Source organism: Staurois parvus, unplaced genomic scaffold (assembly GCF_062004578.1).
Source record: "Staurois parvus isolate SC_StPar_1 unplaced genomic scaffold, SC_StPar_1.0 ptg000378l, whole genome shotgun sequence".
Classification (NCBI taxonomy): Eukaryota; Metazoa; Chordata; class Amphibia; order Anura; family Ranidae; genus Staurois; species Staurois parvus.
In genome coordinates, this window is record NW_028318174.1 from 181,521 (window position 1) to 207,500 (window position 25,980).

Genomic DNA, 25,980 nt, shown 5'->3' on the forward strand with positions numbered 1-25,980 from the left:
CAATCGTAGCAGGGGCGGACTGACAACTCATGGGGCCCCCGGGCAATAGGGGATCATGGGGCTCCTGTGTCCTTGCCCAAACTCAAAAAAGCCTATGAAAAAGGTACCAGGGGCATCTCATGGGGCCCCCTACTGACCCCGGGCCCTCGGGCAGTGCCTGAGTTTACAAAGGTCAGTCCGCCCCTGAATTGTAGTAACTTGTTATAGGTTGTTATATTACCTGAATGAGGGTCAGCTGTATAACAATGCCCATGGCTTTGGAATGAGATGTCCAACAGGCTCATATAGGTGTGATGGTCATTGTCCACAAATGTTTCACCAAATAGTGTACAGCTCATTGCAAATTCACTTTGAATTCGCTTTCTCCAGTCATATTAAATTATATGTTTTTTTTTCCAGGTGGGATATCTGAGGAATCGAGCTGGAGATGGACTTGCTATCAGCGACCTACCTTTTGGCGGTGTTTATAGCCTGTATAGTCTACGAGTCTGGTGCTCAGGAGAAGAATTATATCATACGTGAAGAACAGGGTGAAAATATATCGATTGGAAACTTGTTACGGGACCTAAACTTAACGCTCGACCCTGATATAGCTCTCTCCACCCCTCTTCAGTTTAAATTGGTCTACAAGACTGGTGATGTCCCCCTGGTACGAGTTGAGGAGAATACCGGTGAAATTTTCACCACTTCCAACCGGATAGACCGTGAGAAGCTTTGCGCTGGGATATTTACGGAAAACAAGTGTTTTTATGAGGTGGAAGTCGCTGTTTTACCCGATGAGGTCTTCAGGCTGGTCAAGATCCGGTTCTTGATTGAAGACATCAACGATAATGCTCCACTTTTCCCTTCCACGGTCATTAATATCTCCATCCCCGAAAACACTGCTGTCAACTCTCGATACTCGGTGCCATCCGCCATTGATCCAGATGTGGGCAAGAATGGAATTCAGAACTATGATCTACTTAAGGTTGGTATTTGTGGCTTATGGCATCACGTGTGAACTGAGTGACGATATAAAATCTTACTTTCCTTTTTTTTTTAAATTGAGAAACTCTAAGGAAAGAATAACATTCTACAACTGTATTTAAATTTCCAACACTTCTCACCAGTACATATGAAATTGTAAAATAAGACTTAATCATTAGCAAATGTATTCAGTCACCATGGTATTTCGTAAATTAATATTAAAAGGGAAAGTTATGAAATTATTTCTTCAGGGGATAAAATATAGTAGAATAAAGAAAGGAAGCGGCTTAATGTTCTTATATTTTGGCTCTGATCATAAAGTTGAGGATATTGGCTTAGTCAGGAGTTGCTGGATTATTTAACCAACAGGGCATTTTTTTTTCTTTTAAGCTTTGGTTAGAGAAGGGAAAGGATTAGAACATTGTGTCCTAAGGTCAACTGCCAATGGCATTCGAAGAGATAATGTTAGGGTTATAATTAGGGTTAGTGTTAAGACAAGCATTAGGTTGATGGTTAGGGATCCACCACACCACCACATCTAATGTCACGTTCCCAGCTTGTTGTTGTGCTTCCTGAATAGAAAACAAGGTAAAAGAGTAGAATTTTTTATCCAAAAGTCAACTGCCAATGGCAAAGAAAGGGATTGAGTTAGGGTTATTATTAGGGTTATTGGTAAGGCTAGCATTGGGATTATGGCTACTGTTAGGGGTAGTTAAGCTAAGAGATAGTGTTATGGTTATAGTTAGGGTTAGTATTAAGACTAGCATTAGGGTTGTGGTTGGGGTTCCCCAATATCTAATGTCCCTTTTTATCCTAAAGTCAACTGATAATGACATTGAAAGAGATAGCATTAGGGTTAGTGTTAAGGATAGCATTAAGTTAATGGTTAGGGAACCACCACACACCACATCTAATGTCATGTTCCAAGCTTGTTGTTGCGCTTCCTGAATAGAAAACAAGGTGACAGAGTAGAATTTTTTATCTGAAAGTCAACTGCCAATGACATTGAAAGGGACAGCATTAGGGTTAATCTTAAGACTAGCATTAGGTTAATGGTTAGAGATCCACCACACCACCACATCTAATGTCACGTTCCCAGCGTGTTGTTCTGCTTCCTGAATAGAAAACAAGGTAAAAGATTCAGAATATTGTATCCAAAAGTCAACTGCCAATGGCAAAGAAAGGGATTGAGGTAGGGTTATCATTAGGGTTATTGGTAAGACTAGCATTAGGGTTGTGGTTGGGGTTCTCCAATATCTAATGTCCCTTTTTATCCTAAAGTCAACTGCCAATGACATTGAAAGGGATAGCATTAGGGTTAGTGTTAAGGATAGTATTAGGGTTATGGCTAGTATTATGGATAGCAGAGTTATGATTAGGGTTCCTCAGTATCTCATGCCATGTTCCCAGTTAATGAAGGGATCCTTATGGCACACAAACAGGTCTACGATAGCTGAAAGGAGCTTTCATAACCTTCAGGAGTCCCCTGACCCCATCAAAACCCACTTTTTTGCTTTTGTTTCCTGTTGAGTTTTTAGAGCAAAAAATGAGGGATAATCTCTCCACAGATTTCACAACTCTAAGTTCCAACCCTTCACTAGTCCTTATATTGAAAAAAAAAATGTCTGTAGTTTTGCTTTAAATTTACGCACGAGCTGGGTGACCAGATTGCAAAGGGTTATGATTAGGGTTAATGTTAAGACTAGCATTAGGTTAATGGTTAGGTATCCACCACACCACCACATCTAATGTCATGTTCCCAGCTTGTTGTTCTGCTTCCTGAATAGAAAACAAGGTAAAAGATTCAGAATATTTTATCCAAAAGTCAACTGCCAATGGCAAAGAAAGGGATTGAGTTAGAGTTATTATTAGGGTTATTGTTAAGGCTAGCATTGGGATTATGGCTACTGTTAGGGATAGTTAAGCTAAGAGATAGTGGTATGGTTATAGTTAGGGTTAGTATTAAGACTAGCAGTAGGGTTGTGGTTGGGGTTCCCCAATATCTAGTGACCCTTTTTATCCTAAAGTCAACTGCCAATGACATTGAAAGGAATAGCATTAGGGTTAGTGTTAAGGATAGCATTAAGTTAATGGTTAGGGAACCATCACACACCACATCTAATGTCATGTTCCAAGCTTGTTGTTGCTCTTCCTGAATAGAAAACAAGGTGACAGAGTAGAATATTTTATCTGAAAGTCAACTGCCAATGACATTGAAAGGGATAGCTAGTATTATGGATAGCTTGAGCATTATGGTTAGGGTTCCTCAAGATCTCATATCATATTCCAGGTTAATGAAGGGATCCTTATGGCACACGAACAGGTCTACGATAGCTGAAAGGAGCTTTCATAACCTTCAGGAGTCCCCTGACCCCATCAAAATCCACTTTTTTGCTTTTGTTTCCTGTTGGGTTTTCAGAACAGAAAATGAGGGATAATGTCTCCAAAGATTTCACAACTCTAAGTTCCAACCCTTCACTAGTCCTTATATTGAAAAAAAAAATGTCTGTAGTTTTGCTTTAAATTTACGCACAAGCTGGGTGACCAGATTGCAACGGGTTCTGATTAGGGTTAGAATAGAAAACAAGGTAAAAGATTCAGAATATTTTATCCAAAGTCAACTGCCAATGGCAATGAAAGGGGTTGAGTTAGGGTTATTATTAGGGTTATTGGTAAGGCTAGCATTGGGGTTATGGCTACTGTTAGGGATAGTTAAGCTAAGAGATAGTGGTATGGTTATAGTTAGTATTAAGACTAGCATTAGGGTTGTGGTTGGGGTTCCCCAATATCTAATGTCCCTTTTTATCCTAAAGTCAACTGCCAATGACATTGAAAGGGATAGCATTAGGGTTAGTGTTAAGGCTAGCATTAGGGTTATGGCTAGTATTATGGATAGCAGAGTTATGGTTAGGGTTCCTCAAGATCTCATGCCATGTTCCCAGTTAATGAAGGGATCCTTATGGCACACGAACAGGTCTACGATAGTTGAAAGGAGCTTTCATAGCCTTCAGGAGTCCCCTGACCCCTTCAAAACCATTAGAACCCACTTTTTTTGCTTTTGTTTCCTGTTGGGTTTTTAGAGCAAAAAATGAGGGATAATCTCTCCACAGATTTCACAACTCTAAGTTCCAACCCTTCACTAGTCCTTATATTGAAAAAAAAATATCTGTAGTTTTGCTTTAAATTTACGCACGAGTTGGGTGACCAGATTGCAAAGGGCAGGTGTGCATTGAAGGGTATATTTTATCGTCATTACTTCTTGATACTATTTTTTTGCCCAGAACTCTAAAGATGGCCATGGATGTTGAACAATGATCAATATTTCTAAGAAAAAGTGATAACCACATACAGTATCTCCACTCAGGGTCACCAACCCACCATGCCTTGTTCTGGCGGGGTAAGAGAAGGTCCCTCTGTCCTCCTTTCCAGTTGTCCCTCTGTTCTCCTTTCCAGTTGTCCCCTGGCCATCATTCTATTTTTCCTCCAGGTTCATTTGAGTCAGACCCACAAAAGTCTTCAGGATTATTATACAATGAGCCATTGGAATACACTGACCACCAAACCCTGGATAATAGGAGTAGGGCTTTTTAAACCAGTGTATTGTGGAAATATAGGCACAGGGTCAGCATTATTTTAAAGTGGTAGTAAAGCCTATCTGCTTACTTAATAAGGGGTATCACCAGTGAATGCACACTCTCAATGGACGGTGTGCTGTCCATTGAGAGAGCCATGCCACACCTGTGGCATGTGCATGGGTGTGACATCATTGGAGCTCAGCCAAACAGCTGAAGCCTGTGAACCTGGAGGGAAGAGTTTTGGTGGCAGTGCGCTGCTGGAGATCTTCATTCTAAGTTAAGTCTTTCATAATGTGCTAGTATGCTTTGCATACTATTACATTATGTGATTATTTTGCAGGGGAATTTTTCTTTTCTCTAATTTACTACCGCTTTAAATGTTACTCCTAATCTCAACTCAGTTGATCTCAGTATAGTAAAATTCTCATTTGAAATGAGCCATGTTCTGCATGATATATTTTGAATGTGTATTTTAAAGTACAACCAGGGGCGGACTGACCCGGGGTCAGTAGGGGGCCCCATGAGATGTCCCTGATACCTTTTTCATAGGCTTTTTTGAGTTTGGGCAAGGACAGAGGGGACCCATGATCCCCTATTGAGGGCCCGGGGTCAGTAGGGGGCCCCATGAGATGCCCCTGGTACCTTTTTAATAGGCTTTTTGAGTTTGGGCAAGGACACAGGGGCCCCATGATCCCATATTGCCTGGGGGCCTCTTGAGTTGTCAGTCCACCCCTGGTACTGGCTCCTCTTCTGGACTAAAACAGCTTACTCTGATTTTACTGCACACTGTGAGATTCTCACAATGTGCATTAGAAGCTGCAGCAAGTCAGAGAGAGCTCCGCCTCATTTCCTGGCTGGAGGACGTCCCTTTCCTCCCCAGCCTGACTGTCCCTGGTCCCGCCCCTTTCATTCCCTGGATTTCAGTTCTTTCAATCATGGAGGCTCAGCATCACATGTGGACATAACCTGGGAGGTGGAGGTCATCTGTATTGCTACAGTTGCTGCACTAATCTTTCCTTCAAACATCCATATAGAAATTCTGAAAAATCGTTCATCAGAACATGTGACTCGACTCATTTTGTTGGAAAACACTGAACATTTTTTATTTGATTGCCAATGGTTTGAATTGTAACATTTGATAAGGGGATGTGTAGAAGTGATGTCATGTTTATGTCTGTGACTCCGCCTCATACATACCATATACAGAATGAATGGATGGTCCTGACAACCAACAAAGGATCGGCTTCAAGGTAAAACTTTACATTATGTAGGAGATTACCCAAACGGAAACCACATTCACAGCGAGACATTTGTTAGTTGACAGTTTTAAAAATTCCAGTTTTTGCCTTTGATTTTTCTTGTTACTTTGATCAAAAACGATTGTTGGGTTGGTCTCAATAACCATGACAAAAAATTAAACAAATGTTTAAAAATTGGTTTGACTTTGAAGAGGGAAAGGAAAACAAAAAAAGGAAAGGAAACAGGAAAGAAAAAAAGGAAAGGAAAACGAAAAAAGGAAAAGAAAAAGGAAAGGAAAACGAAAAAAGGAAAAGAAAAAGGAAAGGAAAACTAAAAAAGGAAAGGAAGTTGATCTCAGTATATTAAAATTCTCCTTTGAAATGAGCCATGTTCTGCATGATATATTTTGAATGTGTATTTTAAAGTACAACCAGGGGCGGACTGACCATTTGGAAACTTGGGCACTGCCCGAGGGCCTGGGGTCAGTAGGGTGCCCCATGAGATGCCCCTGGCACCTTTTTCATAGGCTTTTTTGAGTTTGGGCAAGGACACAGGGGCCCCATGATGCCCTATTGCCCGGGGGCCCCATGAGTTGTCAGTCCACCCCTGAGTACAACTAAAGGTTCAATGTAACAGCCTAAACAAGTACCAAAATCAGTTATTATGTGATGTGCAAGTCCCATAAAGTAAACCGTCTTCCCATCATGGTCAGCGGTCAGACTCGGAGACCAGTAGCTATAGCAGTAGAGAGACTCCCACCGACCAGCTGGATAAGTACACAAGCAGGTCACCCTGGCGGATGGCGCAGTCCCACCCGAGTTGTGGAGTCTAAGTGCTAACCGGAGCTCCTGATGGTGTAGATGGGTTTTGCTATGTGTTAGTACCAGGTTGCAGTCCTCAGAATCACTCCACTGGGAGGTGAGCAAGTCGGGGTCCAATAGCAGATATAGCAGGTAGGGATCAAGCAGAAGTGTAGTCAGTGTGGAATAGAGTCCCTCAAGAGTTGGTTGTGGCCAGCTCAGTGGATTGCTGTAGGAAAGTCCTGGATTCTTTCTTGGATACACAGAATATAACTGGATATAACATTTATAGGGAAAGTTGATCCAGGGAATATCCGATTGCCTCTCGGGGGATCAGGAAGGAATTTTTTTCCCAGCAGGAGCAAATTGGATCGTGCTTTGCTGGGGTTTATTTTGCCTTCCTCTGGATCAACTGTGGGTGTAGGATTATAACTTTTTTTTTCTATGGTTGAACTGCATGGACTTTTGTCTTTTTTTCAGCCAGACTAACTATGTAACTATGTAAGTAAACAAGTCAAAGATCGGTAACAAGTGGTTGCAGGTTGGGAACAAGCAGAAGCGTAGTCGAGGAACAGGCCAAAGGTTGGTAATGAATGGTAGTGAAGATACGGATGGCAGCAAGAGAGGCAAGTGCAAGATAGTGGTTGGAGAGAGCACAATAATAACCAGGAAGTGTAGAAACATGGCTTAAATCAGGACGTTCATAGGAGGAGCAAAGAGTTCAAGGTTCAAGAAAAACAGATTTTAAGGCAAGATCATTCAAGGAATTGTCCAAGGAGCTATCCAGAATCCCATGTGGCTCAACAAGAAGAGGCATCGCCAGACACAGCAGAGATTGTGGGTTCAAATCTAGGTCCCAACCAGGGGCGGACTGACACCTCATGGGGCCCCCGGGCAATAGAGGATCATGGGGCCCCTGTGTCCTTGCCCAAACTCAAAAAAGCCTATGAAAAAGGTAACAGGAGCATCTCATGGGGCCCCCTGCTGACCCTGGGCCCTCGGGCAGTGCCCGAGTTTCCAAATGGTCAGTCTGCCCCTGGTCTCAACACTTACTCGACTGAGTCAAAACCTCCTTTGTTTGTATCTTACACACTCCCCCTCCCAGCAGCTCATAGTGGAGGGGTTTCAGCAACAGGACTGCCAAAATAGAAAGCAGCAGACAGGACTAGGTGTGAGCAGGTGCTGATTGGAAAGGCTTGTGAATTAGTAGTCCCAATGCTAATAGCCACACCCTCTACAACATGTTTCATCCCCTTGTAGTGTCAGCATACATAAGAGTGACTACTCTGCTCTGAGTTCAGGAGCAGTGCAGCATTGTTGCCGCAACACCATAGGAAATTACATTAGGTAGATTTCACTCACTCAACAGGTACTTGTGGGACTTTGCAGGGGGACGAAGCAAAAACTTTACTTGCAGATGCACTTCTAATTAGGTGCTTCATCGTCTTTTTTTTTTATAGGAGGAAATAGTTCTTCTTTAATGATAATGTTCTTTTTTTATATTCCCATTATTAGCCAGAGAGATGTTACACTTGGAATAAATACAATCTTTTTAATTGGTGTAACAAGATCAGAATATATTTTCCCTTATGCAATTTTTCACAATAAAAGCACATTCTTGTGGCAGACTTGAAAAGCGAATTTTTCAAACCTCGAAGATGAGATATAGCCCCAAATTGACACTCGCTAGTTTGTCTTTACTAATGGGAATCTCATTGAGAATAAATGACCAGGCTGCAGATTTATTAGCATCATAAAAATAACTTTCTTTCCCTTCTTTTTAAATCATTGTGCCAGTGTTGTGTAAGAAACCATGACCCACATTTGAATTGGGCAATGAGGAGTCATTAGCAGCTGGTCTTAGGATATTGTAGCAGAGTCATTGGCTATGCCTAATAATCATGTTTGTGGCTAATTACATCAACTCATGCCCTTAAAATATTACATTTTGGGAGCTAGACCAAGGGCTCGGAAATGGAAGCCAAATTAGTGTAGGATCTGCAGAATGGAAACTGCAATAGGCAGCTGGGGCAAAAAACAAACTCTCCCCGTCTGTCCTCCTCGCCTCTCTCACCTTCTCTCTCTCTCGCTCTGTCTGCCTCTGAATCTTTTTTTTCTCTTTTCCCTTTTTGTCCTCATTTGTCTCACTCTCTCTCTCTGTTCTTTTTCTCCTTTATCTCTCCTTCTTTGCTTCTGTCTCTCCTCTCTCTTTCCTAGTCTGCCTCTCTCTCTTTCTCTCTCTTTCTCTCTCTCTCTCTCTCCTTTCCCTATTCCTTCTCTTCCTGTCTCTCCTTCTCTTGCTTCTCTGTCTTCCCTCTCCTCCTCTGCCTCTTTCCCGTTCTTTCTCTTCTTTCTGTCATTCTCTCCCGTTCCATTTCTCTTTCTTTTTTCTCTGTTTGTTCTCCTTCTCCCCCCCCCCTCTTTCTTTATCCTGTTCTGGCTCTTTCTTTCTTTCTTTCTTTCTTTCTTTCTTTCTTCGTTCCTTCCTTCCTTCCTTTCTTCCTTCCTTCCTTTCTTTCCCTTTCCTGCTTTGTTCCTTCCCTTCTCTCTCTCCTCCATTTTTCCTCCTTAGCATCTTCCTTTTTCTCTTTCTCTTTCCCCTTCTCTTCTCTTCTCTTCTCTTCTCTTCCCTTCCCTTCCCTTCCCTTCCCTTCCCTTCCCTTCTCTTCTCTTCTCTTCCCTTCTCTTCTCTCCTTTCTATGGTGCTCTCTTTTCTCCTCTGTCTCTCATTCTTTCTCTCTTCCTGTGCTTTTCTGTCACTCTCTCCTCTCTCTGTCTTCCTATGCCTTTCTTTCTCTACTTCCCTCTCTGTCCCCGTTTGCTGCTCTTTCCTTCTTGCTCTCTTCTCTATTTCCTCTTTGGCCTCTGTCTCTTCTTCTCTCTCTTCTCTCTCTGTCTTCCTCTGTGTCTCTCTTATTCCTTCTGTTTATCCTCTCTTTTTTCCTCCTCTGCACCCTCGTTTTCTCCTTTCTATGCCTTCCTCTTTCCTCCCGTGCTCCTCTCTCTCCTCTCCTTTTTTTTCTCCTCTCTCTCTCTCTCTCTTTCTTTTCTATGTCCTTCTCATTCCTCCACTTCCTCTCTCTCTCTCTTGCTCCTTTGTATGGCCTTCGCTTTCCTCCTCCACCTTTGTCTCTTCTCCTCTTTCTCTCCTACTCTTTCCCTCTCTCTGCCTCAATTTTCTTCCATCCTTTCTTTGTCCTTGTGTGCCTTTTTTTCTCTTCTTCCCTTTTGTCCCCCTTTGCCACTTTATCTTTCCTTCTGTCTCTGCTCTCTCTGTCTCTCTCTTTCCTTCTGTCTACCCTCTTTATTTTCTCCTCTGCTCCCTCTCTCTCTTCTATGTCCTCTTTCCTCCTACCCCTCTCTGTTCTTGTTCCTTCTCCTCCTCACTCTCCTCTCTCTTCACCTCTTCTCTACTCTCCTTCTCTTTCTCTCCTCCTCTGCCTCTCTCTTTCCTCCTCTACCCTTCTCCTCTCTCTCTCCTTTCTATGTCCTTCTCCTCTTTCCTCCTCCACCCGTCTCTCCTCTTTCCTCCTCCATTTTTGTCTCTCCTTCCCTTTGTTCCTCCTCTGCCTCTCTCTCCTTTTTTTTCTCCTTCTCTGCCTCTCTCTTTCCTCCTCTACCCTTCTCCTCTCTCTCTCCTTTCTATGTCCTTCTCCTCTTTCCTCCTCCACCCCTGTCTCTCCTCTTTCCTCCTCCACCCCTGTCTCTCCTCTTTCCTCCTCCATTTTTGTTTCTCCTTCCCTTTGTTCCTCCTCTGCCTTTCCTTCTCTTCTACTATTTCTTCTCTCTCTGTCCTCCTCCTTATTCCTTCCTCTCTCTTCTCCTTCCTTTCACTTTTTTCCTTTCCTTCTTATCTATTATAAATGAAAGATGGATGTTTTGGCCAGGGATGGCCACGTTAATCCAACAAATTGAACATGAAATTAAGAAAGACATAATAAATCCCCATTACTTTCGGATTGTTGACCTTCGCTGTTTCCTGCTAACAATGATCTCGTTAGTCTGTCTTGCTGCATGTAGTATGCAGGTGTTTATACATTATTTATTCTTTCCATTCTCTAAGTTTTTTTTTCATACTGTTTCTAATGATGCGCTCGGCTCGGCTCGGCTGTCTAAACCTCATCCCATCCTGCTAGGCCAGAGGCAAAAATGTTGTCCCGAGACTTGTATAGACTTTGCATTCCCCCCTTAAAGTGACTTGTCACCAGGCCTTATCACCCCGGTGGCTTCAGATCAAAAAGCCAGGGTATGTCTAGAGATGAGAAAATGAAAGAGAATATTTTATTTTTCATTCATGCCGCAGTGCTTGGGGGAAGATAGCTATTTTTGTGTTGTTTTTTGCTGCGCTCCTTTTAGTATTTGTGATGAATCACCAGCAGAGTTTAGGTCTGAACGTTCTCATTTTGTTTCAGTTCGGGCTTTAGTCTTGTGTATGGCGAAAGCAGACGTTCACTTTAAGGGCTTGTTCACAGTAGTGGTTGAGGGGTGGGAAAACCCCACCATTGAGCCGAGTTTATACCAACCCCAACTGCTACCTCTGTAGCTGCAGAGGCAGCGGCTGGGGTGCACACATACTGTGGCTGCATTGCTTTGCGGTTGAAGCAGGAATTATACCATCTGTTGCTTTCGACGGGCATAGAGTCCACCAAACATGGTCCATTCAAGTGAGTGGAGCTTCTATGCAAGCAACTCTCTACCCTGTGCAGTGCATACAGTAGTTACCTGGGGCAGACTGACAACTCATGGGACCCCCGGACAATAGGGGATCATGGGGCCCCTGTGTCCTTGTCCAAACTCAAAAAAGCCTATGAAAAGGGTACCAGGGGCATCTCACGGGGCCCCCTACTGACCCCGGGCCATCAAGCAGTGCCCGAGTTTCCAAATGGTCAGTCCGCCCCTGTGATGAACATTCCACGACAAAATTAAGTGTTTTTGAATGGCATAATCGGTTTATGGTAAAGGTCAACAAAGGTTGCTACTTGGAAAATCTGAAAAGGTTTCCGGAATCTGTTTGGAGGAAAAGACTGGAACTCTGGCCAGGCAAGTGGATTCTCCACCACGACAATGCTCCTGCACATGATGCATTAAGTATTTGCGAGTTCCTGGCCGAGTTTCCATATGGTTAGTCCGCCCCTGGTAGTTACATAATTAGTCTGGCTGAAAAGTCCATCTAGTTCAACCAATAAAAAGAGAAAAAAATGCACAGTCCCATATACACAATCCTATACCCACAGGTATACGCAGAGGAAGGCAATCTCCCCCCCCCCACCCCCAGCAAAGCATGATCCAGTTTGCTCCAGCAGGGGAAAAATTCCTTTCTGATCCCCTGAGAGGCAATCGGACATTCCCTGGATCAACTTTCCCTATAAATGTTATATCCAGTTATATTCTGTGTATCCAAGAAAGAATCCAGGACTTTCCTACATCAATCCACTGAGCTGGCCACAACCAACTCTGGAGGGAGTCTATTCCACATTCTCACAGCTCTTACTGTGAAGAAACCTTTCCGTGTTTGGAGATTACATTTCTTTTCCTCCAGACTTAAAGAGCGCCCCCTTGTCCTCTGTGATGGCCTTAAAGTGAATAGCTCTACACCGAGTTCACTATATAGACCATCTCTGTATTTATCATGGTGGTCATATCCCCCCTTATGTATTATACATGGAGATCATATCCCCCCTTATGTATTATACATGGAGATTATATCCCCCCTTATGTATTATACATGGAGATCATATCCCCCCCTTATGTATTATACATGGAGATCATATCCCCCCCTTATGTATTATACATGGAGATCATATCCCCCCTTATGTATTATACATGGAGATCATATCCCCCTTATGTATTATACATGGAGATCATATCCCCCTTATGTATTATACATGGAGATCATATCCCCCCTTATGTATTATACATGGAGATCATATCCCCCCTTATGTATTATACATGGAGATCATACCCCCCCTTATGTATTATACATGGAGATCATATCCCCCCTTATGTATTATACATGGAGATCATACCCCCCCTTATGTATTATACATGGAGATCATATCCCCCCTTATGTATTATACATGGAGATCATACCCCCTTATGTATTATACATGGAGATCATATCCCCCCCTTATGTATTATACATGGAGATCATATCCCCCCTTATGTATTATACATGGAGATCATATCCCCCCTTATGTATTATACATGGAGATCATATCCCCCCTTATATATTATACATGGAGATCATATCCCCCCCTTGTGTATTATACATGGAGATCATATCCCCCCCTTGTGTATTATACATGGAGATCATATCCCCCCCTTATGTATTATACATGGAGATCATACCCCCCTTATGTATTATACATGGAGATCATATCCCCCCCCTTATGTATTATACATGGTGATCATATCCCCCCTTATATATTATACATGAAGATCATATCCCCCCCCTTATGTATTATACATGGAGATCATATCCCCCCCTTATGTATTATACATGGAGATCATTTCCCCCCTTATATATTATACATGGAGATCATATCCCCCCCCCCTTATGTATTATACATGGAGATCATATCCCCCCTTATGTATTATACATGGAGATTATATCCCCCCCTTATGTATTATACATGGAGATCATATCCCCCCCTTATGTATTATACATGGAGATCATATCCCCCCCTTATGTATTATACATGGAGATCATATCCCCCCTTATGTATTATACATGGAGATCATATCCCCCTTATGTATTATACATGGAGATCATATCCCCCTTATGTATTATACATGGAGATCATATCCCCCCTTATGTATTATACATGGAGATCATATCCCCCCTTATGTATTATACATGGAGATCATACCCCCCCTTATGTATTATACATGGAGATCATATCCCCCCTTATGTATTATACATGGAGATCATACCCCCCCTTATGTATTATACATGGAGATCATATCCCCCCTTATGTATTATACATGGAGATCATACCCCCCCTTATGTATTATACATGGAGATCATATCCCCCCCTTATGTATTATACATGGAGATCATATCCCCCCTTATGTATTATACATGGAGATCATATCCCCCCTTATGTATTATACATGGAGATCATATCCCCCCTTATATATTATACATGGAGATCATATCCCCCCCTTGTGTATTATACATGGAGATCATATCCCCCCCTTGTGTATTATACATGGAGATCATATCCCCCCCTTATGTATTATACATGGAGATCATACCCCCCTTATGTATTATACATGGAGATCATATCCCCCCCTTATGTATTATACATGGTGATCATATCCCCCCTTATATATTATACATGAAGATCATATCCCCCCCCCTTATGTATTATACATGGAGATCATATCCCCCCCTTATGTATTATACATGGAGATCATTTCCCCCCTTATATATTATACATGGAGATCATATCCCCCCCCCCTTATGTATTATACATGGTGATCATATCCCCCCTTATATATTATACATGGAGATCATATCCCCCCCCTTATGTATTATACATGGAGATCATATCCCCCCCTTATGTATTATACATGGAGATCATTTCCCCCCTTATATATTATACATGGAGATCATATCCCCCCCCCCTTATGTATTATACATGGAGATCATATCCCCCTTATGTATTATACATGGAGATCATATCCCCCCTTATGTATTATACATGGAGATCATATCCCCCCTTATGTATTATACATGGAGATAATATCCCCCCTTATGTATTATACATGGAGATCATATCCCCCCTTATGTATTATACATGGAGATAATATCCCCCCTTATGTATTATACATGGAGATCATATCCCCCCCTTATGTATTATACATGGAGATCATATCCCCCCTTATGTATTATACATGGTGATCATATCCCCCCTTATGTATTATACATGGAGATCATATCCCCCCCTTATGTATTATACATGGAGATCATATCCCCCCCTTATGTATTATACATGGTGATCATATCCCCCTTAATCTTCTCTTCTCAGTAGAGAATAAATTCAGTTCCTCTAATCTCTCCTCATAGCTGATCTCCTCCATGCCTCTTATCAGTTTGATTTCCCTTCTCTGTACTTTCTCCAGTTCCCTGATACCCTTTTTTGTGAATTGGTACCAAAAACTGAACTGCATATTCCAGATGAGGTATTACTAATGATTTGTACTGGGGGGGGGGGGGGGGGGGGAATGATATCTCTCTGGAGTCTATACCTCTCCTACTACAAGAGAGGATTTTGCTCGCTTTAGAACCCACAGCTAAAACACCACTACCACCTGTCAAATGATGTCTGAGGAGTAGTCCGAACATGGAATAATCCTCAGAGACCAGCACTAGTGTGAACAAGCCCTAAGGGTGGCCAAAAAGAACCCAACACTTTCGAATGGGATGCTGCTTGTGCTAGTTGGACAGTGGAGGAGATTAACATTGTATGTTATTAAGGAAATCATGTTAACATAATAGGTTTGTGGACACCAGACCATCACTCCTCTATGAACTTGTAGGACATCCCATCCCAAAGTCATGGCCATTAATATGCAGTTGCCCCCTTTGCAGCTGGAACAGCCTCCATTCTTCTGGGGAGACTTTCCACAAGGTCATAAAGTGTATCTGTGGGAATTTGTCTCCATTTGTTCGGTTCAGCACTGACATTGAGGAAAAATACCTTGCTTGCAATTGGCATTTTGATTCATCCTAGGGTTGAGGTTAGGACACTCAAATTCCTCCTCATGAAACCATGGTACTATGATGTGCACACGTTTCCATGAATCCCTGTGCTAGCAGTCCCATTGATGTCAGTTGGGATGCAGTGGCTGCACAGACACATTGACACCAATGATGGGGCACTATTCCTCCCACTGACACCAATGATGGGGCACTATTCCTCCAATTGATACCAGTGATGAGACGCTATTCCTCCCACTGACACCAATGATGGGGCACTATTCCTCCCACTGACACCAATGATGGGGCACTATTCCTCCAATTGATACCAGTGATGAGGCACTATTCCTCCCACTGACACCAATGATGGGACACTATTCCTCCCACTGACACCAATGATGGGGCACTATTCCTCCCACTGACACCAATGATGGGGTACTATTCCTCCCACTGATACCAATGATGGGGCACTATTCCTCTCATTGATACCAATGATGGGGCACTATTCCTCTCATTAATACCAATGATGGGGCACTATTCCTCCAATTGATACCAATGATGGGGCACTATTCCTCCAGTTGACACCAATGATGGGGCACTATTCCTCCCACTGACACCAATGATGGGGCACTATTCCTCCAATTGATACCAATGATGGGGCACTATTCCTCCAATTGATACCAATGATGGGGCACTATTCCTCCCACTGATACCAATGATGGGGCACTATTCCTTCCACTGATACCAATGATGGGACTTTAATCCTCACATTGACACCAATAATGGGGCACTATTCCTCCCACTGACACCAATGATGGGGCACTATTCCTCCCACTGACACCAATGATGGGGCACTATTCCTCCCACTGATGCCAATGATGGGGCACTATTCCTCCCACTGATACCAATGATGGGGCACTATTCCTCCCACTGATACCAATGATGAGGCACTATTCCTCCCACTGACACCAATGATGAGGCACTATTCCTTCCACTTAAAATGACGATTGGGCATTATTCCTCCCAATGACACTAATGATGGGGCACTTTTTCTTTCCCTGACACCAACAATGGAGTACTATTCCTCTCACTGATGGGGCATTATTTTTCCCACTAATTCCAATGATGGGGCATTGTTTACTCTCATTGAATCCCATTTTCTACTTATACTGCCCAAAGTCCGGCCCCTCAAAATCTGAATGACAGTAAACTGGCCCTTCGTTTAGAAAGTTTGGAGAGCCCTTGTCTACACGATAGTACATGTGAACGAGGCCCCAGGGTTTTCATGTCCTTTAGCCAACATCGATATGCATGCCATCTGTTTCCAATCTCGTTGCCCTTTGTGGATCAGACACCTATATTTTAGCAGGTGCAGCTCAGCATTTAATCATTCATATATTTAGTTTTGGAAGGGACAAAAAAAAAAAACGGCACAAAGCCGACTTTCATTTACGCTCCTAAAGAGCACCAGTCTTTTTTTATCCCGCGTTCTACCTCTCGCGGCGTGTAACAATGGCTTCTGAAGACGTCAGAAGCGTTCCAGCAGCTGCCGCGGAAAGTTTGGCACCCGCACAATGGAGCGAGTCTTTGCCAGGCAGGCAAAGCGAAACCGATTTCATCCCGTGGAAAGCGACCTCGAAGAAAGCCTTTCTCCCCGACCTCACGTGGAAAGTGCCGTTAGAAAAAGGAGCCTTAAAGCTTTTGTTGGAACAGCTGGGGCGCTGTAAAGTTCAGTGATCACCGTAATAAAAGTAGAGCTGCCTGGAATTAATGATCCATTAGCAAATGTCTTGTTCGGAATTGTTTAAAAAAGAAAAAAAAAAACCCTGTTGGTGGATGGAGGTGATCTTCCCCGCCCAGGGCCTGCTGCGCATTGAAACTTAATTTTATGGCATCAAAGTCATGAAAATCAGTCGTAAGTGAGTGGAGTCAATGGGCCGCATCCAGCTGGCCGCACATCACCCATTATGACAAGTTTGAGATGTTTTCCAATGAAAAATGATATACGGCACTGTAAATATGGAGGGATTAAAGACGGGCCATCAGCGGACGCAGGCTCGGCTTGTAGCAAAGCATTTAAAGCTGATCTCTGGCCTTCCCTTCAGCCTTGCACAGGTGTACTTGTGATGGGAGTCACTTTGGGTGGGGGGCCCATGGAACACAGCTCACTTTGGAGCGGTGGGGAGACCCCTGTCTCGGCTCCCCATGTCCCTCTTATATGTGAGTCACCCTGTGCCTGTTGGGGGTACAAGGTGACCTGTCCTGGTATTGGGGTGGGGGGTTGGTGATTGTTTTGTGCTATGTGGTTGCATTCCATTGTTCTGTTGTGTGTCTTGCTTGGGAACACACTATTATGGGATGTATGTGTTTGTGTGTATTGGCTTGGTGGGGGGTGTTTCTGGCAGCCCTCCCCCCTGATGGGACTGTCTGCTGGTGTGTCTCTTGTTGCTGGGTGTGGATTGCCCTGCCCTGTGTCATTATGCAGGGAGGGGGGGTTGTTCCCTTGAATGTATATATCTTGTATCCGTGTTGAAATAAAGTAGTCTATTTCCTGGTTTTACTTCAAGAGTGGTGTCTGTGGTCAGTGTTCAGACAGGGAAGCGGTATCCAAACGGAAGTACCCAAGTGCAGTCGGGGTCCGGTTCCGTTACAGTACTGGCCAGGGGCGGACTGACCATTTGGAAACTCGGGCACTGCCCGAGGTGCCCGGGGTCAGTAGGGGGCCCAATGAGATGTCCCTGGTACCTTTTTCATAGGTTTTTTTGAGTTTGGGCAAGGACAGAGGGGACTCATGATCCCCTATTGAGGGCCTGGGGTCAGTAGGGGGCCCCATGAGATGCCCCTAGTACCTTTTTAATAGGCTTTTTGAGTTTGGGCAAGGACACAGGGGCCCCATGATCCCCTATTGCCCGGGGGCCCCATGAGTTGTCAGTCTGCCCCTGGTACTGGCTCCTCTTCTGGACTAAAATGGCTTGCTCTGATTTTACTGCACACTGTGAGATTCTCACAATGTGCATTAGAAGCTGCAGCAAGTCACAGAGAGCTCCGCCTCATTTCCTGGCTGGAGGATGTCCCTTTCCTCCCCAGCCTGACTGTCCCTGGCCCCGCCCCTTTCATTCCCTGGATTTCAGTTCTTTCAATCATGGAGGCTCAGCATCACATGTGGACATAACCTGGGAGGTGGAGGTCATCTGTATTGCTACAGTTGCTGCACTAATCTTTCCTTCAAACATCCATATGGAAATTCTGAAAAATCGTTCATCAGAACATGTGACTCGACTCATTTTGTTGGAAAACACTTAACATTTTGTATTTGTTTGTCAATGGTTTGAATTGTAACATTTGATAAGGGGATGTATAGAAGTGATGTCATGTTTATGTCTGTGACTCCGCCTCTTACATATCATATACAGAAGGAATGGATGGTCCTAACAACCAACAAAGGTTCGGCTTCAAGGTAAAACTTTACATTATGTAGGAGATTACCCAAACGGAAACCACATTTGCAGCGAGACATTTGTTAGTTGACAGTTTTAAAAATTCCAGTTTTTGCCTTTGATTTTTCTTACTTTGATCAAAAACGATCGTTGGGTTGGTCTCAATAACCATGACACAAAATTAAACAAATGTTTAAAAATTGGTTGACTTTGAAGAGGGAAAAGTAAGGGAAAAAGGAAAGGAAAACGGAAAAAGGAAAGGAAAAAGAAAAGGGAAAGGGGAAAGGGAAGCGAAAGGAAATGAAAAGGAAAGTGGAAAATGGAAAAGGAAAGTGGAAAATGGAAAGAAAAACAGAGAAATGGAAAAGGAAAAGAAAAAGGAAAGAAAAACAGAGAAAAAGAAAGGAAAAGAAGGGAAAAGGAAAGGGAAAAGGAAAGGAAAGGGGAAAGGAAAGGGAAAGGAAAGGGAAAAGGAAAGGAAAAGGAAAGGAAAGGAAAGGGAAAAGGAAAGGAAAGGAAAGGGAAAAGGAAAGGAAAGGAAAGGAAAGGAAAGGGAAAAGGAAAGGAAAGGAAAGGGAAAAGGAAAGTTAAAAGGAAAGGAAAGAAAAACAGAGAAATGGGAAGGGAAAGGAAAAGAAAAGAAAGAAAAACAGAGGGAAAGGGAAAAGGAAAGGAAAGGAAAGGGAAAAGGAAAGGAAAGGGAAAAGGAAAGGAATGGAAAGGGAAAAGGAAAGAAAAACAGAGAAATGGGAAGGGAAAGGAAAGGAAAAGAAAGAAAAACAGAGAAAAGGGAAAGGAAAGGAAAGGAAAGGAAAGGAAAGGAAAGGGGAAAGGAAAGGAAAGGGGAAAGGAAAGGGAAAAGGAAAGGAAAGGGAAAAGGAAAGGAAAGGAAAGGGAAAAGGAAAGAAAAACAGAGAAATGGGAAGGGAAAGGAAAGGAAAAGAAAGAAAAACAGAGAAAAAGGAAAGGGAAAAGGAAAGGAAAGGGAAAGGAACAGGAAAGAAAAACAGAGAAAAAGGAAAGGAAAATAGAGAAATGGGAAAGGAAAGGAAAACAGAGAAATGGGAAAAGAAAGGAAGAGGAAAACAGAGACAGGAGAAAGGAAAGGATATACTGTATTCAGTAGAGAGAGGGGGAGGAATGAAGGGTTCTAAGAAAGAGAGAGGAGGGTGAGACAGAGATAGAGGCATACTCATCTCTGATATAAAAGGTGAGGAAGGAAAAGAAAAAGAGGTGGATAGAGAGATGAGAGATGAAGAGGGGTGAGGGAGAGAGGTAAGAGAGCAAGAAAGATAAGTCCTATAAGGAAAATAAAAATATAAACTGTATATATATATATATATTGGATTTGAGATCAGCATAATATTAAGGATCTGCTTCCGCCCCGACTTGCAGGCCTGCGATCCGGGGTGATCCGAATGCTTTGATCCAACCAGATCTGCTGCTTTACCTTTATTCAGGTGGTTTGTATTTTCCTTGATGATCCCTTGTGACAAAAGGCACGTCCTGTTTTATTATCCCCTTGCCCTTTAAGTAGAATCTTCTTTGTTCGGCATTGTTCGGGAAGCCTTGCTGTTTTGCCTTTTTTCATCTGTACATATCTGACATGCGATTGTCTCAGGACGCCTGGCTGATTCCAGGCTGGGTGATGGGGCTTTGATGATTTTTTTCTTTGTTTTGCCGTTCTTTTCTTATTTTATTTTTTGAGCTTATTAGGAGGAAGGCAAAACAAAGAGAGTTTTCAGCGACTTCTAACACGTTCGATTTAGACATTGTTTGTGGCGCGGCGCACAACGCCATGCCTGGATATTAGAGAGTGCGTTTGGATACTTAGAAGGACACGGCGTTTGATTAGAAGAAGAACTGCGCTTATAAGTAGTGACAGGCAGTAACAAGTATTGTCCTCCACATCCAATTTGTGACTACACTTTGTGTCAGCATCGATCATCTTCCTCTTCTGGATAAGTAGGTCACCTGGAGACATCACCTTCCAACCGACACCATACCTAGAAGAGGCAAGATACAAGATGAATAAGAAGAAGAATTGACTGTGGGGGAGGGGACATTAGACTGTAAGCTCCTCTGGTACAGAGACTGATGTGACTGTGGGGGAGGGGACATTAGAGTGTAAGCTCCTCTGGTACAGAGACTGATGTGATTGTGGGGGAGGGGACATTAGACTGTAAGCTCCTCTGGTACAGAGACTGATGTGACTGTGGGGGAGGGGACATTAGAGTGTAAGCTCCTCTGGTACAGAGACTGATGTGACTGTGGGGGAGGGGACATTAGAGTGTAAGCTCCTCTGGTACAGAGACTGATGTGATTGTGGGGGAGGGGACATTAGACTGTAAGCTCCTCTGCTACAGAGACTGATGTGACTGTGGGGGAGGGGACATTAGAGTGTAAGCTCCTCTGGTACAGAGACTGATGTGACTGTGGGGGAGGGGACATTAGAGTGTAAGCTCCTCTGCTACAGAGACTGATGTGACTGTGGAGGAGGGGACATTAGAGTGTAAGCTCCTCTAGTATAGAGACTGATGTGACTGTGGGGGAGGGGACATTAGAGTGTAAGCTCCTCTGGTACAGAGACTGATGTGACTGTGGGGGAGGGGACATTAGAGTGTAAGCTCCTCTGTACAGTGAGTGATGTGTCTGTTTCAATGTTCTCTGTACAGCACCACGGTATATGTCAGAGCTATATAGATGTATAATAATGGTCTGTGATTGTGGGGGAACAATAGAGTGTAAGCTCCTCTGGTTTAGAGACTAACGTTACCAGTCAGTGTTCTCTGTACTGCGCTGCGGTATATGTCAGAGCTATATACAGTAAATGTATAATAATAATATTATGTGACTAAAGTTACAAACAGACAAAAAGCTAAAACATTACAGGAACAGAAAATCTTCCATTGAGAATATCAACTGTCAAAATTGGGATTTTCCTTCACTTTGGAGAGATTTCTTGTCAATACCAGATGTGTCACCAAGACAAAAGATTAGAAAAAAATCACCCCAGTGTGGACATGAACAGCAAAAAAAAGCCTGACCGAGGCTCTAACCCATCTCAACCCCATCCAAAACAAAAGAGGTTTTAGTTGGAGTTACACTTGGTTCACATCTGTGCGGGTGGTGCCACTGCAGGACTGGCAAATGCCTGCCACCCACGCAGAGGAATGCGGGACCCGCGGGTGATTGCCATTAATTCTAATTGCACGCCGCTCCACCATTCTGGGAATCTCGATTCCCGTGTGGGCTGCGATTTCCCAAGTAGCGCAGGGACTTCTTCCCTACATGTCCCGGGGTCATGGGAATGGGCTATCGTGCCCGCCAAAATCGCAGCCCACACAGATGTGAACCGGGGGTTAGTGATGATTTTTTTTTAGTCTAATGACAGCCCAGTACTTTGTGATACAAGAGGCTGCTAAGATCCTGAGATCATCAATTATCACCTTTGATTGTGAGGGGTGAAGGAGTGAAGTGTTAATTACTGCCTCACCATTGCTCAGCCTGATAAAGAGGCAATGGGAAATCTTACAATGCCCTATGTGCCATTAGCTCAGGATCTGACAAATTGATCGATTAATAGAGCCCAGTCACACCGGGAGCGACTTGCCATGCCATGCGAGTATCAAATCACATGGCACGTCGCAAGCTGTTGTCATATGGGTGCGTTTCCAGCTTGGTCAGAGCAGCACAGATTTCTAAAGTAGTGCATGTGCTACTTCAGGTGCGACTCGCATAGATGTCTGTGTCTTGTAAGCCGCACCTCAAGTCGGAATGACATCTGACTTTGAAATCGTGCGACTTCACTGGAAGTTAGTTGTTAACATTGAGCACACTGCGCACACCCAAATAACGTCCTTGAAGTACACAAGGCATAAATAATCTGCACTATCCTTCTGTCCTGCTAATAAACATCGATCAGCCGGGAGATAGAGACACAAAGTAACATTGTTTATAAACATTGATCAGATGGGAGATAGAGAGATACAAAGTAACATTGTTTATAAACATTGATCAGACAGGAGATAGAGAGATACAAAGTAACATTGTTTATAAACATTGATCAGACGGGAGATACAAAGTAACATTGTTTATAAACATCGATCAGATGGGAGATAGAGAGATACAAAGTAACATTGTTTATAAACATTGACCAGACGGGAGATAGAGAGATACAAAGTAACATTGTTTATAAACATTGATCAGACAGGAGATAGAGAGATACAAAGTAACATTGTTTATAAACATTGATCAGACAGGAGATAGAGAGATACAAAGTAACATTGTTTATAAACATTGACCAGACGGGAGATACAAAGTAACATTGTTTATAAACATTGATCAGATGGGAGATAGAGAGATACAAAGTAACATTGTTTATAACATTGACCAGACGGGAGATACAAAGTAACATTGTTTATAAGCATTGATCAGACGGGAGATATAAAGTAACATTGTTTATAAACATTGATCAGACAGGAGATAGACAAATACAAATAACATTGTTTATAATCACTGATCAGATGGGAGATAGAGAGATACAAAGTAACATTGTTTATAAACATTGATCAGATGGGCGATAGAGAGATACAAAGTAACATTGTTTATAAACATCGATCAGATGGTAGATCGATATACAAAGTAACATTGTTTATAAACATTGATCAGATGGGAGATAGAGAGATACAAAGTAACATTGTTTATAAACATTGATCAGATGGAGAGATAGAGAGATACAAAGTAACATTGTTTATAAATATTGATCAGACGGGAGATAGAGAGATACAAAGTAACATTGTTTATAAATATTGATCAGACGGGGATAGAGAGATACAAAGTAACATTGTTTATAAACATCAATCAGCACGGGGGATAGAGAGATACAAAGTAACATTGTTTATAAACATTGATCAGACGGGAGATAGAGAGATACAAAGTAACATTGTTTATAAACATTGATCAGACAGGAGATAGAGAGATACAAAGTAACATTGTTTATAAACATTGACCAGACGGAGATACAAAGTAACATTGTTTATAAACATTGATCAGATGGGAGATACAAAGTAACATTGTTTATAAGCATTGACCAGACGGGAGATACAAAGTAACAATTGTTTATAAGCATTGATCAGACGGGAGATACAAAGTAACATTGTTTATAAACATTGATCAGACAGGAGATAGACAAATACAAATAACATTGTTTATAATCACTGATCAGATGGGAGATAGAGAGATACAAAGTAACATTGTTATAACATTGATCAGATGGGCGATAGAGAGATACAAAGTAACATTGTTTATAAACATTGATCAGATGGTAGATCGATATACAAAGTAACATTGTTTATAAACATTGATCAGATGGGAGATAGAGAGATACAAAGTAACATTGTTTATAAACATTGATCAGACGGGAGATAGAGAGATACAAAGTAACATTGTTTATAAATATTGATCAGACGGGGGATAGAGAGATACAAAGTAACTTGTTTATAAACATCAATCAGACGGGGGATAGAGAGATACAAAGTAACATTGTTATAAACATTGATCAGACGGGAGATAGAGAGATACAAAGTAACATTGTTTATAAAATATTGATCAGACGGGGATAGAGAGATACAAAGTAACATTGTTTATAAACATCGATCAGACGGGGGATAGAGAGATACAAAGTAACATTATTTATAAACATCGATCAGACGGGAGATAGAGAGATACAAAGTAACATTGTTTATAAACATTGATCAGACGGGAGATAGAGAGATACAAAGTAACATTGTTTATAAATAATGTTGTTTATCTCCTGTATGGACAATGTTTATAAACAATGTTACTTTGTATCTCTCTATCTCCCTGTCTGAATGATGTTTATAGAGAGATACAAATTAACATTGTTTATAAAAATTGATCAGGTGGAAGATAAAGAGATACAAAGTCACGTTGTTTATAAACATTACAGACGTGAGATAGAAATATACACAGTGTGTTTATAAACATTGTTCAGACCAGAGATAGAAAGTAACATTGTTTATAAACATAAAGTGTGTGTAAGGGAGGGGGGGGAGGTGGCCATTAAATTGCTTTACTCTCCATGGACACAGCACAGGTCCAGATAATGTGGCTGATTTCTAACAGGTACAGAGCGTTGTCACCCTAACAGGCAGTGCAGGAAGTAGGATCTTCATGGCAGGATGACCAGAGATTATTTTAACAAAGCCACCAAATTTTTTTAAACTTTTAAAAAATATAATTAACTCTTCGAATATGTGATTCTCCTGGTTGGGATTCAGTCCAGGCAGAGCCTATCCATGTCGAGAATTAGGTGTGTCGTGTCACATTCTGCCTCTACATTGATACGTTGTACATTAATAGATTTCATTTCCTCTCCCTGTAGCTGGGAACCGATTTGTTCTTCTTTCTTTTTTTTTTTCTTTTTTTTTGCATGACTTAAAATAGATGTGTTTATGAAGTGTGACACATCAAGGCCTCTGTCACATGCTGTTATCATGTCAATCAGACAGCCGGGGTAACAAGATCTCCCAGGATTCTCTGCATGAGCTTTGTTATTGCAGGAGCTTTCGGTTTTACACCTTCATAGGGCGTCCAAGGAAGAAGCATTATATCTTATATACGGCGGGGTGATCCTCATTAACCCCGCGATATTCTGGGTGGCGGAATATTTAGCAGAAGGGGCAAGGTGTTAATTGGCGCATAGTGTGTAGTCAGAACTGAAAATTAATAAGGAAATATATATATATATATATATTCAATTATTAATGTATTTAAATATATATATACAGTCATGGCCGAAATTGTTGGCACCCTTGATATTTTTCCTGAAAATCAAGTATTTCACACAAAAAAGGTATTGCATTAACACATGTTTTGCTATACACATGTTTATTCCCTTTGTATGTATTGGAACAAATATAAAACAGAGGCAGAAAAGCAAATATGACATAATGTCACACAAAACCCCAAAAATGGGCTGGACAAAAGTATTGGCACCCTTAACTTAATATTTGGTTGCACACCCTTTGGAAAACATAACTGAAATCAGTCGCTTCCTATAACCATCAATAAGCTTCTGACACCTCTCACCCGGAATTTTGGACCACTCTTCCTTTGCAAACAGCTCCAGGTCTCTCTTATTGGAAGGACACCTTTTCCCAACAGCAATTTTAAGATCTCTCCACAGGTGTTCAATGGGATTTAGATCTGGGCTCATTGCTGGCCACTTCAGAACT

General features: G+C 42.2%; 1 protein-coding gene across 1 annotated transcript in view; it reads left to right on the forward strand.

Moving 5' to 3' along the window:
• The first annotated feature begins 398 nt into the window (after nt 1–398).
• The window catches only part of LOC149456056 (protocadherin-11 X-linked-like), a 179,350-nt gene continuing 153,768 nt past the window's right edge, over nt 399–25,980 (forward strand). Inside the window, exon 1 of the mRNA XM_089685527.1 lies at nt 399–967. Within this exon, the coding sequence (XP_089541653.1) occupies nt 428–967 (540 nt within the window). The 5' untranslated portion in view covers nt 399–427. The remainder of the gene's footprint in view (nt 968–25,980) is intronic.